Source organism: Montipora capricornis, chromosome 2, assembly GCF_036669925.1.
Source record: "Montipora capricornis isolate CH-2021 chromosome 2, ASM3666992v2, whole genome shotgun sequence".
Classification (NCBI taxonomy): Eukaryota; Metazoa; Cnidaria; class Anthozoa; order Scleractinia; family Acroporidae; genus Montipora; species Montipora capricornis.
In genome coordinates, this window is record NC_090884.1 from 63,966,967 (window position 1) to 63,984,466 (window position 17,500).

Genomic DNA, 17,500 nt, shown 5'->3' on the forward strand with positions numbered 1-17,500 from the left:
AACCTTTAAATAGACCTTTTTGAAGATACGGCGGCCATTTTGATTTCTATTGTTTCGAATAGCTATTATGATTAATTTGCCCCCTGAGCATCCCGTAATGTCTTTCGAAACAATAGAAATCAAAATGGCCGCCGTATCTGCAAAAAGGTCTATTGTCTAACCGTAGGCCTAAACACCGTTTTTAGGCCTAACGAGGCTTAATTAGGCCTAAGTTTAGCATTAGTAAAGGTTTTGTAATGAGTGACCTGTGAAAAGTGACCTGTACATAAACGCATGAAGGGAATCTTTGCCGACAGCTGGTAATTTTTACAGGTCACAGGTCATTGTTTTACCAATACGAAAAGTATCCTAAACATGAATAAAGGATAACCTTAGGCCCTAAACAAACGTTTTTAGGCCTAAGGTTAGCTTTTATGAATGTTAAGGATACTTTCTGTGTTGGTATATAAAACAATGACCTGTGACCTGTAAAAAATACCAGCCGTCTTTGCTGACGTCATTGTTTACATTTTGTTTTATTAACAAAAGAGTTTGTTCACAAAGAGGCTTCTTGCTATTTACAAATTGATTTCAAAAGGTGAAGTAACTTGTTCAACTTAGTTAAAACTCCAATTTTAAGCCTTAAGTGGCAAAAGCGCTAATGATCCCCATGCATTTTTCGTAAAATCTCGAATTTTTACTGAAAGTACATCATTGCTCGCGGAGATTATCCGGTATATCGGGTTCGCATTTTCAGAGAGAGTTCGTTATGCTATGCATTTTCAATATTCAGTACTTTATTCTCAGCTCACTGATTAGAAAACGATAGCCTTGTTTGGGCCTCTGAGGCAAACAATGTAAACAAAGATTCCCCAATTGCAGTGTAGAACACACACTGTAACTTATGAGTTCACTCTGTTTACAGATATTACACTATCATTCTGTTTTATCGTATCTGCTTCTCTGCAGGTTCTAGCGGAAGCTTCCCCTGATGAAGTTTTCACTCAAGTTAATGATATATTTGGGAATCTTCCAAACCGAAAATCAACGTCACTTCATGGTTATGACGTCACCTTTATAACAGGTTAAGTAATGCTGAACCATTCTTCGTTAGCCTTTTTTCATGGATAATCTGAATTGAATCTAGAACAAATTTCGATTCTTGATGCTACTAATGCAGGGTAACTGAAAGATACGCCTACTTTTGTTCGTATTGTCTCTTTATCCCCTATGTAACCAATTCAAACCTTTTTAATTTTAGATCACTTTTGAGGTCTTTGAGTTTCAACTTAAATTTGAATGTTTTTTTTTCTTTAGCTGAAAGGTAGACATATTGTGTGGATAGGACATACAGTATATATACCTCTTTCCCGTTTAAAGACGTGTCGATGACGCAGCAATGACGTTCCTTGATTGTGCTATTGTTTTCTAGAAATTCCCGGCACAATAAAACCTGAAAATGAGAAGAGCTCACAACGGAAAATGTTCTTTGTAACTGGCCTGTCTGCGTATTTTGGGCTTTTAGGTCCGCCAGGCTCGGGAAAAGTCGAGTTGGGAAAGACTTTATCAGAAGCGACTGGGAAAACTCATTTGTCAGTTGGACATTTGCTCAGACAGGAAGCGAGGAAGGACACAGAGCGATCTCAGTTGATCAATGAAGCAATTTTGATGGGAAGATTAGTTGCTTCGGTAAGTAAAACTGAAAAGTGCATAATTAATCTGTAACCTTTTATTAGGAAGCTTTCAATCACGTAAGTACTTTTCAGAAAGGTCCTAAAGAGCACATGCAGCTCCTATGCCAGATGTCATTATGAGCACCTGGAGAAAATCCCTCGAGTAAGCTTGACATTGACTGAAACTCAACCCACATACAATTGCAGGGGCTGGAGGCACGGTTAATGAGCACTATGCCATCCTGACTCCGATGCATACTGTATTGGACTGGCTAAGCATTAGGACAAGCTCTGAGACAGGCTCGGTGAGAATGATGCGAGTACAGGAGTAAATACTCTTTTAACTTTAGCCCCCCTGCCCGCACCTCATCACCACTGAACTGAGCTGGTGAGACACGTCTTGTAGCAGAGCTCCTGCGTGCGCGAGAGCGAAGCTCCGTAGCTAAGAAAGTGTGGTGAACTATCCATCCGAGAAATTTTGGTTGTGTGTGACGTCAAAATACGCCCGCCCGTACACTCATTTCGGGGAGGGGGGGGGGGGGGGGGCGGGGTATGTTATATTTTCTTGACGGGAAATATGCAACCCGCAAGAAATGGTGTGGGCATGTCGTTGCGTTCACAGACGTGTTTACTTTAGGAACTGGTTTTCAAGTATTTCATATTTTTTTCTTGAGGGAATCGTCCTTGCAGTACTGCTAGAGGCGCTGGAAAACGAGGAAAAGAATTTGGATGGTTATTGCATAGATGGCTATCCGCGGACAATTGAACAGTTGGATGAATTTAAACAAAAGGTAACTTGATGAACTTTGTTAAACTTGTTGTTACGGGGGTAACAGCATGAGACGGGTTCGATGTGGAATCAGGTGTCCTCAAATCCTCCTTCTTTCATGTTTGTCCTATCTTTAAACTAAAGGAAGAAAACTGTCTGTGCAATTTTGAACGCTCCTTAGTTCTTATGTATAGTGTCCTCATGTTAACCTCTCGTAGCATCGTCTTTATAGTTTATATCCCATACACATGCATGTTTCTTAACACAATTTCAGAGATGTTAGAAAGCATTAACCCTTGCTATTATCACTGGGGGACATTAAAGAACCCCCGCACTGTTCGAAAGAGTTGAGGTATGGAGTTCCCGGTGTTGTGGTCTATCTTTGCCAGCACGTAGTCGGCTTGGTTGGATTAGCTGGAATGGCTTTAGAGCAAACGAGACCGCAAAAGTGAAATACATCCAGAGGTTGGCCTATTTGCAATGTGCTGCTTATTTATTTCCCATCCACTGCTTGAACGGTCAGTCGTGCATAGTATCAGCAGCGTCTATCCTGATAAGCCTTAAGGGGGCTCAAACAGTTTCAACGTTTTAAAGAAACTGTCACTACTATTTAGAAGGATTGAATCAGGCTACACAATCGTTGCTCGTAGCGGCAATGTCATTTAATTGTACCAAATAAAACATCGATGATTGCTTACCAAAATACACTCATTTTATCTGTAGGGTTAGGCCATTCTCTACCTTTCTAAATAACATCAGCCTTGTGCATTGCATTCTGGGATCATGTGCTTACACTGGTCGCCATCTTGAATAAAGTTGTGTTGTTATTGTTGTTGAACTTTTCTCCGAATCATACATGGTGACAGTGGTCCTTGACCCTTAAAATGGCCGACACTGAAGCAGCATCACACCAAGAATAGGAGCAACTACAGAATACAGGGCCAACACATGCAAATTAGTTAGCAACTTTTATGGAACGACACACACAACAACCTCAACAACCTCAGGGTTGCCTTCTGTAGCACAAGAGAACGAAATTAATCCGCAACAGCCGAGTCAACTTCCACTCCCTGCGAAGTTCGATGGCGCGAACTGACCACAATTAAACAAGCTAAATGGATGAAATGGAGCCGTCGCCTCGAACGCTACAGTCTTTTCCGGACTCAAGAATAAACCTGAACACGAGCAAGTCAGTACCTTACTGTACGCCATGGAGCCACGCTCCGAATCCACGAAAACAAAGCTATGTACGAAGAAGTTGGCACTGCGCTCAACAGTTATTTCGATATTCGTCGCAATTTGATAGCACAAAGAGCCCGTTTTAACAAACGCCACCAGTTACTTGGTGAGTCAGTGGATGCTTTCATTCAAGATTTATACAGGCTTGCAGAAGACTATGAGCACGGTTCTCAGAGGGACGGCCTTATCCGTGACCAAATTGTTGTGGGAGTTCTTGACGGCACCCTGTCAGATCGTCTTCAAGCAAAAGCTGACCTAACCCTCGAACAGGCAGTATAAATGAGTCGTCAGTCTAAAGCAAGAAAACAGAGTACAGACCTCATTCGAAGAAATTCTGTGTCCAGTGCGGCTTCCAATTTGTCTAGCGTTGAGTTTGTGGATAAGCACAAACCTGACAAAAAAATCAACAAAGGCAAGCGAAACCCGACCAAAGTCCAAGCGAAAATGCATGTGGTGTGGTCGAAAGCAACACAAACTGGAATTATGCCCTGCAAAAGATGGCACCATTCTCTCAGTCATTGGTCGCAAGATAACCGAACCAGTCTGTGGTCTCAAGGATCAGCTGTACTCCGTCATCAGTAAGAAGAGGAGAGGTGGTTACTCAGGCTGCTAATTTCAATGAACAATTTCGTGAACTTTTCACAGGCCTGGGAAAACTGAAAACCGAATACCGAATGAAACTCAATTCGGAGATTGAGCCAGTGTGTGTCTACACTCCAAGGAGAGTTCCACATCCATTGCTATCCAAAGTAAAGAATAAAATTGACTCAACGTTACAGCAAGGCGTCATTTCTCCAGTCATCGTTCCCTCAGAGTGGTGCTATGTTATTGTTCCCGTACCCAAAGCCAATGGACGAGTACGGATTTGTATGGACTTAGCGCCACTGAACAAGGCAGTCAAGCGTGACCTTCATCCCATGACTCAGTGGCCTTGCCACGTTGGGAGAAAGTAGAGTGTTACAAAATTGGACGCCAACACAATGAACAGTGGTTTCTGGCAAATACCCTTGGATGAAGATTCCAAGCTGCTAACAACGTTTATCACGCCATTCGGTCGCTACTGCTTTAACAGGTTGCCCTTCGGTATCCGTTCTGCGCCTGAAATATTCCAACGGGCCATGTCAGCTATCTTGAAGGGTCTTGATGGGGTGATATGCCGGATGGACGACATCCTTATCCACGGTAGAAATCAGATGGAACATACTTGTCCGGGCTGTGCTGTTCCGTCTTCAAGAAGCTGGCCTGACACTGAACGTACAGAAGTCCGAGTTCTCTCAAAGGAGAATCAAGTTCCTGGGGCGGCATTGTTGATGCTCAAGGATTTCATGCTGATCCAGAAAAGACAAGAGCCATTGCCCAGTTCCCAGTTCCCTCTACTACAACAGAACTCCAGAGGTTCGTGCAGATGGTTAACCAGCTGGGAAAGTTCATTCCAGGATTGCCTGACCTAAATGAACCCTTGCGCCAATTGCTCCGCAGAGAAATTACATGGTACTTGGGAGAGGCTCGGGAAACGGCCTTTCAGCGAGTTAAACAGATCCTTCTATCTCCCGAAGTCCTTGCGTACTAGTTAACCTAAAATATATGGTCATCGATAAAGAAGCTCTTGTCTCAATCTGGGCGTGTGAACGCCTTAAAGAATATGTGCTTGGACTCAGCTTCACTTTAGATCACAAACCCCTTGTACCCCTTTTGACCACAACTGCACTATCCAAGATGCCACCCTGGATACTACCCTTCCGTTTCAGGATGATGAGGTACAATCCTGACGTCCTTCATGTCCCTGGAAAACGTCAAATTTCTGCTGATGCACTCACACGTGCCCCTTCATGTACCCCAGAAGCTTCCGACATCCAGTTTATTGAAGAAGTTGAAACCTTTGCCAGCTGTGCAGTGGGCAGTCTTCCTGCAACTGACCAACGTCTTCAGGAGATCAGAAATGCACAGAAAAGTGATGAAGAATGTACACAAGTCAGAAAATTTTATCAAGAGGGATGGCCCTTACTCCACCCGTACTGGGAACACTGAGCCCACCTGGCAGTCTACGTCTCTATGATGACCGCATTGTAATCCCACGAGTTCTTAGACTGGAAGTACTAGATTGCATTCATCTTGGCATTAACAAATGTCTTGCCAGAGCTCGTATGTCAGTTTGGTGGCCAGGACTATCCGGAGCAATCGAAGACTTGATCAAATCGTGCTTCACATGTGCAAAGGAACTACCGGAACCTAAGGAACCCTTGATGACTTCCTCCTTCCCCTGTCGTCCTTGGGAGAAAGTAAGCATGGATCTGTTTGAGTATGGGGGATGAACTTGACTACTACTCGAGGTGGATTGAAATCAAGCGACTCAAAACCCAAATTGCGGAAAGCGTTATCACAGCATCTGAAGAGCTATATGCAACTCATAGAATACCAGATATCGTGATTTCAGATAATGGACCATGCTTCAGTGCAGAATCCTTCCAAGAATGTTCTGCCAGTTATGGGTTTGTCCACATTACCAGCTCTCCCAGATACCCTCAAGCTAATAGAGAAGTTGAAAGGGCTGTAAGGACCGCGAAAGGACTTTTAAAGAAGAATGAACATCCCTACCTTGCTCTGCTCACCTACAGATCCACCCACCTAGTGAGCTGTTAATGGGGAGAAGACTGCGAACCCAGCTCCCCGTACTCCCTAGTACCTTGGTTTCCCAAAAATCTACTCAAATAACGTGAAGAAGGTGCGAAGAAAGAAGAGATTTACAGAGCTAACCAGAAGAGAAACCTTGACCGCCGACATCAAATTCAGGAACTTCCGGATTTGACAACTGGTGAATCAGTATGGATCAGGGACCAAGATAGACTAGGGAAAGTACAAGGGTGTATCCAGCATCCACTGTCTTTCCTCATTGAGACAGAGAAAGGCACAGTGTGTCATAACAGATCTGTCCTTCTTAAAGCTGAAAGCCACCCTACCCCTGTCATGGCAGATAATCAAGCCATCCTCGCTAGTTCTGTCAGTGACCAACCTGTCGATAACTCGGAAGGACATTCAGCAGGTGCATCTCAGTTTCCCTGTGTTACCTCGGAAGCTTGCCAAAAGCAACCAGTTTGCAGAGAATCAGCACTGATAAAATTACGTTCCGGAAGGATGGTCAGACCTCCTAACTGGTAGTTTACTATGAACGCTAAATATTTGACTCTGTTCGGGGCAGTTATCCCACTAATGCCGTTCCTGTTTGGGTTACGCCCTATTAAGACATTTGAAATAGTTTGCCTCCCCATTTTATCGTCAGACTTTGGAAATGATAATGTTTGGTTGACGTTACGCTAATTATCTTTGTTATTTAGTTTCAATAGATTACTCGGTACTAGGAGGGGAGGTGTAGGGTTAGGCCATTCTCTACCTTCTAAATAACGTCAGCCTTGCGCATTGCATGCTGGGACCATGTGTTTACACTGGTCGGCATCTTGAATAAAGTTGTGTTGTTATTGGTATTGAACTATTCTCCGAATCATACATTATCGACGCAGGTGTCAGAGTATAACAGAATCGTTGTGATAGAAAGTACTAACGAAGACATGGAGCGAATGGTGAAAGAACGAGCTGAAACATTGAAACGAGAAGACGATAAGGAAGAAATTTCAAGGGCTAAAATAAAGGTCTACAATGAAACCACTGGACCCATGATCGACAGCTTGGGAGACGCCGATAAAGCTGTCAAGGTAAAGGTTTGTGTTTTGTATAATGACTAAGCGAGCACCACGGAACTGACGCCACAAAAATACGCATAATTCATTAGGGGAAGATCGCTGACCTGCAGTACATTTTTCCAAACTTCACTGAGAGAAATATGAAGCAAGGGCGTTAACGGAATAGATTAGATACCATAATTTTCATTTTTCGTTTTTTTGTGTGTTTATTTTAATTAACAAAGTGATTACGTTTCTTTTTATAGACTCAACAGAATAGCGCGTTTCTGATTGGTCAATGACAAATGCATACATGTGTTATTAGAGTGTTTTCACTCACGTGATCAGTAACCTCGTTTTTCCACCGAAAGGATAGAAAAGGTTTTCATGATAATAGAGTTCAATTCCCGGAGTATTAGTTAGGGGCACCATCATGGTGGCCGTGTCATTGTTGAGGAACACCAACATGGTGGTCGTTACGTCACGTGAAACACTCTACAGAGTGCAATACGGAAGTTGCTATGAAAACACACGCACAGCGACGGAGTAATTTTCTTGAATATATAATAAATAGAAAATTGTATGAAATGGCTCATTCATTTTGTAATTTATGGTCCCTCGTGATATTTTGAAAGCTGCACAAGCCGTAGACCTAAGTTATGATTCTATGAAGGAACGGTTTTTCAACAAGAAATCTTGACAGTCAAATTTACTATCGAAACGGCGCGGAGAATTCACGCCCCCCCAGAAATAAGCTTTCGCCAAGAGAGCTGAAAACCCGCCAAGGCTTGAACCGAACTAGGCGATTTCATAACAGTGCGATTTTGCTACACTGTTCTCTACAATTGTAGCTATTAAGCCATGCCGGTTTCATTCATTTTCTCATTTCATTTGCCTGTACTTTTCGTAGGTGTCTGCGTTACTTCCCAAAGATGAACTTCTAGACAGGATCCAAACTCAGCTGAGTAAAGAAGAATAACAAGGTTATCGTGTAGAGAAGTTCAAACGCTTCAGCTTGGGAAGAATCAGGAACAGCTAGCACTGGCAAAAAAGGAGGAATATTTATTCATTTGTTCATTCATAATGGTCGTCATCTATCCAACAACACATGGATGCTTTCATTTATTGAATTAAGTCTTCTTTCAGTCTTGTGAGCCAAGTGTGTCACGGCAATGTTATTCCGTTTACCGGACGTTATAGGCCGAGGAAAAAAATCAACGCTCAGAGTGCACTTCAAGATTCTCTCTGCATGAAATCCATCAAATCTGACTGTGTTATAAGCGCTAGTTGTCCTAGTCTGTTGTAGTGTGTTCTTATAATCCAATGCGGTAATACAACTCGATAAACTAACAAAATTGGATTGTAAATAGTAACTGTTGAAAATCAACGCCTGAAAAGCTACAGTATGGTGGAATTGCAGTAAATTTTTATGAGGATGATTCCAACATTCATGAAGGTTGTAGCTTGTAACCTTCGAAAGAAAAGAGTGCTCGAATCAAAAGCAGCAGTGAATAAAATTGTTCAACGGTGGCATTAATGAGTGTTGATTTTTTAATATTTCATGTTTATTATGCTTTTGGTAGCAGGGTGAGCGCAGTGGTGAAAGCACTCGCCCTCCAGTTCCGGGTCGTTTTCCCAGATCCGGTGCTATCTGCGTTTGTTAAGTTTGTCGGTTCTCTTCTCCGAGAGGGTTTTCTCCAGGTACTCCGATTTTTAATAATCGACCTGCAGTATCCCTGATAAGCGCTAGATATAGTCTTCAGAATTGTTTTTAATAAAAGTGGACTATTCCCTACGCGTTCTTCATAACATTTCCACGAGGAAGTTATGAACGCTGTCGTGACGTCACAGAAACGCCGGATGCAACTTTAAATCTATGTCATGACGTCGATAAGGTGAATGTAAATCAAAAAGTGACAAAAAAGAACATACTATTAGCAGTTAAAATAAACATAATATAGCTCATGTCAGTCCGAAAGAGACTTGTTTCTCGTATGTCATGAATTTGTTTGAATTTAAAGGCGGCAAACTACGATATATCAGATTCTTGAGGTAATGGTGCTCTGGCGGTGGCGTAGTATTTTATTATGCGAAATAGTTTATCTTTAATACCATCTTTGAGGCAGATATTAATATCAGAGTTAATGCATTTCCTCAAATTTAAATGATTTCTTTTGTTGTTTTATTTTAATTCAATTTTCTGTATGCTCTTTGAAATTGCTTTTAAGAAATTTTACTGATTTTAATTTTAACCCATTAATGGTTAAATCGTAGTACGAGAAAAACTTTTTTATACACTTCACACCTAATGGATAGCCTTGTTTACAATACACAGAGTTGACTATTGACATCAAAAAAGAAATTATTTCTGTTCTTTAAGAGAAAACGTTTTCTTTTATTGAACGCTTCCTTTGCGATTTGCAAAGTGCAAGGCTTGATTGCGATATTTTACATGCAACGTCACAGGAAGTCTAACAAATATAAACAGTTTGGCGCCGCCGAAATGTGGCTCCTTTTAAAGGACTCCACTGTCGCAGGCTGTGATCACGGATAAAAGCTTATTTCAACACCTATTGTGTGATTTTGACGTAAAGCAACCCGACTACGGATCAGGTCAACTTTAATTTATTCCATTCTCCCAATATAATGGCATAATTATAAAGTCAGTTGAATTCCTTAGCAATAACGATGACACGCTTGAATCAAAACAAGCTTTCAAAGTGAAAAACGATGCCATATCGTTCAACTTAGGTAAGTATTACTCGTAAAATCTCGTATAGAATTGCTCTTAATCGAAAGGCGAACAACATTGGCTAATAGCAAGTTTAAATCCATCTTTTTGTTGGTTTTGGATATAAATTTGTATTGAGCTGAACATGATTGTCCCAAACAGTCCATAAATGGTATTACATTTACCTGACTGTGAATTTAAGAAATTTGCTCTTAAACGGATTTATCTTTTAAATTAATCGTTATGATGATTTGCAGTAATCTAATGAAGTCAGAAAAGTTTTAAGTTCAGGAATCGCTGCGCTAGTTACTTTAATAGAGTGGGCAAAATGAAAATCAGTCGGTAGAATCGAATTGTGCTAGACATTTGACTCGTAATTCGAAGAGTCACGAAACAGAAATCTCTTTTTATTTTCAGTTGCTGTAAGAAATACCTTTGGACGTTGTCTGTTTGTTATATTATATATCTTCAGTGGCGTGTATATTTATACATATGTTATGTGAAACTAACAACAAGTTGAAGGACTTCAGTTTTGTTTGTATCTTATCACTTGTGGACAATCCAAGCTTCGAGACTTGTCTTAACACATTTGGAACAGCTGAATTGTTTATTGACAGAAAATGGCAAATGTGGAACTGACAGATGAAGCGAATGCATCAATAAGAGTTCGAACAGTAAATGGAAGTGGGTCAACTAGTGTTGACACCAATTTCGCCGTCAATGAACATTCTTTCTCCACCGAAAAGTCGTCGATAGGAGTCCCTTGTGGAGCAGTGACTGCAGACACCAAAGATGAGCTGGTCAAGGATGAATCAGTCGATATAACCTTGATTCAGCAGAGGACGTACTTGCTGTCTGCGGGAATAGGAGATACAAATCGCGTTTACAATCGCTTCAAAGGATGGATCGGTTTCGTGATTTGGCTTTTCAATATGATTATTCACTTTGGATTAGACTTTTACGAAGCTGTATTTGTGTTCGATGTGTCTTGGGCGACTTGCATTGGAGTATTTCTCATAACACTTGTAGCTTGCTGTTATTCAATGATAAAACACTCTGTGCCATGGTTTATTAAAGGAGTGAGAAAGCTCAAGAAAGACGGTCACTACCCAAAGACTCTGAAGCATCTTTATCTTATATTTCGGGTAAGTCAGAACGCTGATACTGTTGTCTCTTATACTCGGTAGTGTTTGCAGTTTCCGCAACTGAAGCATTTGAGGGTACTTCATCAAATTTTTGAGAGATCTTTATTGGCTTTCCAACTGTGCGCGATATCAGCAGCCCTAATGAGCCATGTCTTAATATTCAAACCATAAATCGATTGCGAGTCACTTTTGTAGTGATTATAATAGTAATGTCGAAGTATTAACAGGCTTATCAGATCACCGAACTTCTTCCAGTCGTTAGAGATTAAGGAAGTGCAAACAGTTCCACAAAAGTTTAATTATCATCGATAAAATTGAAATTCCGGATATCCACCGTTTAACGCTTTTTCCCCGCTGTTCACAACAATGCGTATCCCGTCGTTTAGATGTAAACCGCCTACTTGGTTCACCTTTCTCACTGTAACTATCATAATATACTTATTTTAACATTCTTCATTTATATATAAGACAGCGTTTCCATTGTATTCGTTTCGTCTTTATTTTTGTTTGAAAAACTCAACTCCTTCAATAATCTGAGCATAAGTATACTGAGAATTGCGTAGCTATTATTTCAGCGAATGTATTTTTGAGACATTACAGGTTAAGATTTGTGCTGCCGCAGACTACCACAAACATCATCCACTAAATTAAAATTTTGTGTTTGCATTCATAACTGTCTTTAGCCGGCAGGTGGCAACCCGTAAGATCAGACATTCCTAATTCGTTTAAAGCTGTGGAGTCGGGCTCTTGCTTTGAGTTTGATCAGCTTTTGGTCGAGGTGTTTTGGACAGTTTACCGCTCGGCTCAATAGACCTTTTCACGGTTTCTGACGCCATATTGGTTAGGGGGCAAACACGGGTTAAATTACAGTGAATGTATGGGAATTTTGCAGACTTCGAACCATTATAAATCCTTTAAGGTCTGACGATTGTGGATCGCGAGAATACCTCTCACTTCTATTGAGATTATTTTCGTGAAGTAAGGCAATCAGAATCATGCTATAACGATCGTAAAAGAAATTTGTAAATTTCATATAAACCCTTATAAACAATATCCAATTTTCAGACGTTGTGCCTTTGCAATGAGCTAATTTTCCGTTGAGTGAATGATATTAACAAAATGACTTAAAATACTTTAAAATTTTTCAAATCTGCCTTTTTGCAGGGGACTTGAATTTGGCCAAAATCCCATTCACTGTAATTTCAGCCGCGTTTGCCCCCAACCAAGAACCCTCTGGGCTTCACAGACATTTTTATTATCTTTTTAGCTTGTCGTAAAAAAAAAATTCCATGCACTTTGTTTTTAAAAACTTTTTTACCCCATGATTCATTCCATTACAATTTAGCACCAGAGCCTCGGATCGACCCAAGGCTCTGGGAAACTCTATGTAGGAGAACATGCGCCGTAGGGTTCTTTAAGCCAGAAAAATTGGCTATTTGAACCTTGCCGCGCCTGCTCACTCCTCGTGCTAACTTGAATGCATCAATTTGAGACGCTTTTGATTGTTCTTCACGAAAACCAATCAGAAGGCACTTTGTTTCAGCGTTCCCCAGAGCTCTTCTCTCCCTCAGTGAAGAGAAGAGCTCTGGGGTCGAGATTGCATCGTGGAAAAAGCCTTCGGCTTCAACTTAAACCACTCAACGAAAGTTTTGAAAAAATCTTAGTTAGTCCTTTTGTTTTCTGTTTTTTTATTTTTATTTTATTCTTTTATTTTTTACCAGTATCTCATATCTTTGTTTCTTGGTTTATCTCTCTGTTAGTTTTTGCCATACGTTGTAGTGGCGGGAGCTATGGGAGCTGCAGGGGGTCAATTTGGCTGTTATGCGTATGATGGAGCTCTTCAGCTCAGCTTTTCCAAGCTCTCCGAGACAACTGGAGTACAGATCCCCATGGGAATTGACTTGCTGTTCAACATCCTGAGAGCAACAAGCTTGTTTCACATCTTCTATGGGTTTTGTTTAATACTCTTGTTCCATATGAGCTTGATCTTCATGATTCAAAGTTCTATGAGGGAATTCAATGGTAAGAAATAAGATAATAATTTAAGCAAAGAGAATTTTCTGATTGGTCAATTGACTCTATGCTATTTCAGTGTTTGGCTGTGGACGAATTTTTCATTAATTTCGTTGCGTTGAAGCCAAGTATTTTTTTTGTTATGCGATACCGTGCGCACCGACTTTGCGCGTCACTTTGCTATCTCTTCAGTGAATTCACTTCATCTTGATAATCCGTTTGAAAATAAAATCGCTTTTGTTCTTTCTCCAGATCGAATGGGAAAACTCTTTCGTGAAAATCCAATCGAAGTAGCATTTTCTCAAGCTGTCAATCTCTTTTCTGCCCGTGCTAAGTTTGTCCGTGAAGGGAGCCAAAAGAGTACGGTAAGCTATACAGGAACATCGAGTTATTCTTCCTGCTTTTATCCAGTAATTTTATTAAGGAGCCTACGAAATGACGATGTCGACTTCTACTAGGCGTCATTTCAAAACACAAGTTTATGTTGGTAGTATCACGATTCGTATTTGCTTTGCAGCGCGTAAATGTGCCGTATCTTCCCAGAAATTAAACTGATAGAAAGGGAGTAAACGTTTGGAGTAAGAATTGGAAATTTATGATCACGCCTTCGTTCTCCACGGAATCTTTCGTGGAGGACAGCAAAGAAATGCACCAAAATCTACACTGTACGTGTAGAGTGATTATTTTTCCTAATCATCGATTGTCAGACTCATTATTTTCTTGGGTTCTGGGCGCGGTCGCCGTCATCGTTTCGTAATTCCCTATTGTTGATCCCAGTTCCTTCCTTCTAGTCACTGAAGACTGAAGCAGTAACAAACCTAACTTTGTATATTTATAAGGGAACATGTTTAGTTTTACATCCGCGGTTTATTTCTAAATAGAAGTACTCATAGGGTGGTGGCAGAGAACGTCTTTCCTCTTACTCAAAAAGATGCTTAGGGTAGGGTAGATCAACGATCGTCTGTTAATTAATGCAGAGGATGATCTCGGAACTTCCATCCAAAAAGGATCGATAAAAAACAACTTCACTCTTGACTTAAAGTTCCGAGAGCAATCTCATGAACAAAGAGTAAAGCCCGAGCGTAGTCGTTCTTTTCTGTGGGTAAAAGTCATACACTGATTTGTCTAACTGTGATATGTTCTAAGTCCAATATCATCTTTGATTGCATGGTTCTATTGTGCGGTTAAACCCGAAAATTTGGTGAATGAATATCATAAATTTGCTTTGAATTCCTCATTGGTCAAGTATTACTTTTAATACTTACCTTTCTTTCGGCTTTTGACAATTCTTTTCCCAAAACAAGCTTACGATCTATTTATTCAAGAGCGAACGGCGCACATTTGAAACCGCACGATTCGTTCGCTTTAATTAAGCGAGAGACTCTTTAACCTTTTTTCTATGTTTAATGAAGATGGCAAGATGAAATATTGGCATCTTTGTTCAGTTATTATTTTATGGACGTTTACTCAATGCCGTTTAAAACACACAAGGGCCAAAGGACAAATATCAGTACCCACACTAAGTTCTTTCTAGCTCAATAGGTCCTGTATCTCACGACCTCCCACATAGAAATAAATGGATTTCAAGAGGAAAAAAGTAACGATTGTATATAGATTTCGAGAAGTATCTATTTAGTTCTTTCTGGAGAGACCTGAAAACAAGACGCCGGGTAAAAAAAATGGCCGCACGCGAGGTGTGTGAGAAGCAATAAAATAATTCCGGCAGACATAATTGGACATTTTGCTAACTCTCTGGTTTTTTCGGTAGTTTGGCTGATCGTACTGAGCAAAGGATTTCCGGCCTTTAGTCTAGACGAAGTCAGCATACATTTCCTGTTATTTTTTTTACTGATTAGTTAAGCAAACGGGAAATATAGCCAATTTTTAAGAAGGAATATCACAGAAGACTCAAAAGATAATGGTGAAATGAAAACATTTTCTATATTTTGTCAAATATGCACAACAAAACCCATGTCATGAGGTCGTTTGAGTTTCGCTTGGACCCAAGCGCTTTCAAACGCTTGTGATAAAGAGTAAGGAATTTTTTAATAGAAGCGCACGTAGGGCCAACTCGGTTGAAGCAATTTTTGCATTACTTACCTGATTTCCTGCTAAAGCGGTCAAGAATCGACTTCTGTTTCCTTCAACAGGTTGTCCTTACCACGTTATTGGTGGCGTGTAGTACTTCGTTTGTTCTTAATGCTTATAATTTTCTGTTCCTCAAACGGTTTGCGATTTACGTTTGGTTTGCCCTTGCGCCCCTCATATGGGTCGTGTGTCCGCTGACTGGCGCTGCCTGGGTTACAAAGACTTATTGGAAGTACAAACTTGTGGTTGTGAACGCATGGGTTGACATTCCTGAGGTATGTCTCAAGACAGAGTTGTTCACTCTAGTGATTATCAGCCGCGTTGTCGTTGGATTAACAAACCACTACTTCGGGGAACTAATTTACTGATGATTTAGAAGGACCGCTGAAAGGAAAAGTAGGACGGAAATGTCTGTGGCCCTATAAGACCAGTACCATGTGCAATGTTATTCTGCTTTAAACTAGTGGATCTAATAGATAGTACTACTACGGTACATTTCGTTTAAAGTGACAACATTTATCGTTGATAACTACAGCAACGATGTCTTGAAGCCACTGGGACCTATTTTAGTTTGATGAGGGAATAAAAGTATCTTCAATGTGCTGGCATTTAACCCGGACCACCCCCTTTCCAGACCGCGATAAAGCCGGGAAAATGTAGACGGAAGGAAAATACGAAACTATAACTGATAAGCCACTGATATGAAATTCATGCACGATGCAAAGTGAAAAAGGGAGACATCACAAACTCCCTTTGCACCAGATCGCGGAAATCGAAAGATCCCTCCGATCTGTATATTGTATGCAGAAAGAGGATCATTCGTAGCAACTGAGTAGAACTCTCTATATAAAATATGACCAACTAGATAACCCAAAACCACCCTATGTAATTCGGTGCACATGGTTAGATTTTTGAGTCTTTGAAGATAAGGCTTATAAACAGTGGTACGAGTCTTACAACACAAGGAAGGATTACGTTTTTGGAAACGTTGGCGGTGTAGCACTTATATTTGAACAGACTTACACAGTTGTTCATAAATTCAAAGATGAGGGTGGAGGGAGGGCGTTAAAAGAGCCCACACAATGGAAAGATTTCCCAGTGTGCGGTTTGCCTCGTAGAGGGGACACGGTAATTGGATTTTGCTCTGTTGTTGTCTTTTTGTGTGGCCCCGTTCTCGTCTCCAGAGGCCGCTTTCCTTTTCGTCACCCCCAAGAACACGGACTCTGGCCACAGCCAAAGCAGGAAGTCCCTGAATCACGGACTTCCGGCTCTTCTGCGCATCGTCAGAAATTTGAAACAATAATGGTCGTCAACGGTTACAACATTATACAATTCCCGCGACTGTGCGTATATTTGCCTTTGGCCGGAGTCTGTTTTCTTGTCGCTGACCGAAAGAAAAGCGGACTCTGGGGACGGGAATGGTGTGACCCACACCACTTGGGTGATATACAAACCAAAAGGACCCTGTCAAGCCAAAGGTCTTTATTTGATTCTTTTTCCAGGAACATGAACTCGAAGCTAACGCTCACGATTATCTGCACCAGTCACACTCAGACATTCGTTCCAGGTCCCCATCGCCACAGAGAGGCACATGGGGAGCGACCATCAAACAATTGGTGAAAGACAAGGCAGGCGCTGAAGCACAAAATCGTAGCTTTAAAGCTCATAACTCCAAGCCATGTGTTAAAACAGAAAGCAAACAACAGTCTAACTCCAGGTAATGACAACATTACGCGTTACTTGAAGTGTGCATCACCCAAGAGTAAGATTTGCCCCAATTGGCCTCATCCCCACCAGCGTCAGAAAAGTGTCTATTTTTAAAACAAGTTTTGCGGCTAAAACGTCTTGTTCCAGATACTTCCATACCATTTAAATGTAAAAGCTACATAGATAATGCAAATACAATACAGATAGAGAGAGAGAGATAGATGCTTTATTTGTAAAAACCTTGCAGCCATAGGCTGAATTACATTTACTTACATTTCCGTAATTATGAAAAAGGCTAAAAATTGGAATTGAAATACTGAAAGAGTAACATGAAATATTCAATAAAAGTACTGTAAAATAACTATACATATCTAATATATATTCCATACAGCTTTTGCTACAGCACACTGAGCTAAAACTTAACAGAGTTTTTAAAAATGAAAGAGTTCATTGTTCTTTCAGTCACCAGTCGGCGCACCGAA

General features: G+C 40.8%; 2 protein-coding genes across 2 annotated transcripts in view; both read left to right on the forward strand.

Moving 5' to 3' along the window:
- The window catches only part of LOC138031131 (adenylate kinase isoenzyme 5-like), a 27,536-nt gene extending 18,665 nt beyond the window's left edge, over window positions 1-8,871 (forward strand). Inside the window, exons 15-19 of the mRNA XM_068878856.1 lie at window positions 949-1,063; window positions 1,505-1,668; window positions 2,327-2,443; window positions 7,176-7,367; window positions 8,245-8,871. Coding sequence (XP_068734957.1) covers window positions 949-1,063; window positions 1,505-1,668; window positions 2,327-2,443; window positions 7,176-7,367; window positions 8,245-8,313 — 657 coding nt within the window. The 3' untranslated portion in view covers window positions 8,314-8,871. The remainder of the gene's footprint in view (window positions 1-948; window positions 1,064-1,504; window positions 1,669-2,326; window positions 2,444-7,175; window positions 7,368-8,244) is intronic.
- Window positions 8,872-9,894: 1,023 nt separating this feature from the next.
- The window catches only part of LOC138031163 (uncharacterized), a 9,660-nt gene continuing 2,054 nt past the window's right edge, over window positions 9,895-17,500 (forward strand). Inside the window, exons 1-6 of the mRNA XM_068878859.1 lie at window positions 9,895-10,085; window positions 10,483-11,210; window positions 12,971-13,232; window positions 13,476-13,588; window positions 15,374-15,586; window positions 16,814-17,028. Coding sequence (XP_068734960.1) covers window positions 10,686-11,210; window positions 12,971-13,232; window positions 13,476-13,588; window positions 15,374-15,586; window positions 16,814-17,028 — 1,328 coding nt within the window. The 5' untranslated portion in view covers window positions 9,895-10,085; window positions 10,483-10,685. The remainder of the gene's footprint in view (window positions 10,086-10,482; window positions 11,211-12,970; window positions 13,233-13,475; window positions 13,589-15,373; window positions 15,587-16,813; window positions 17,029-17,500) is intronic.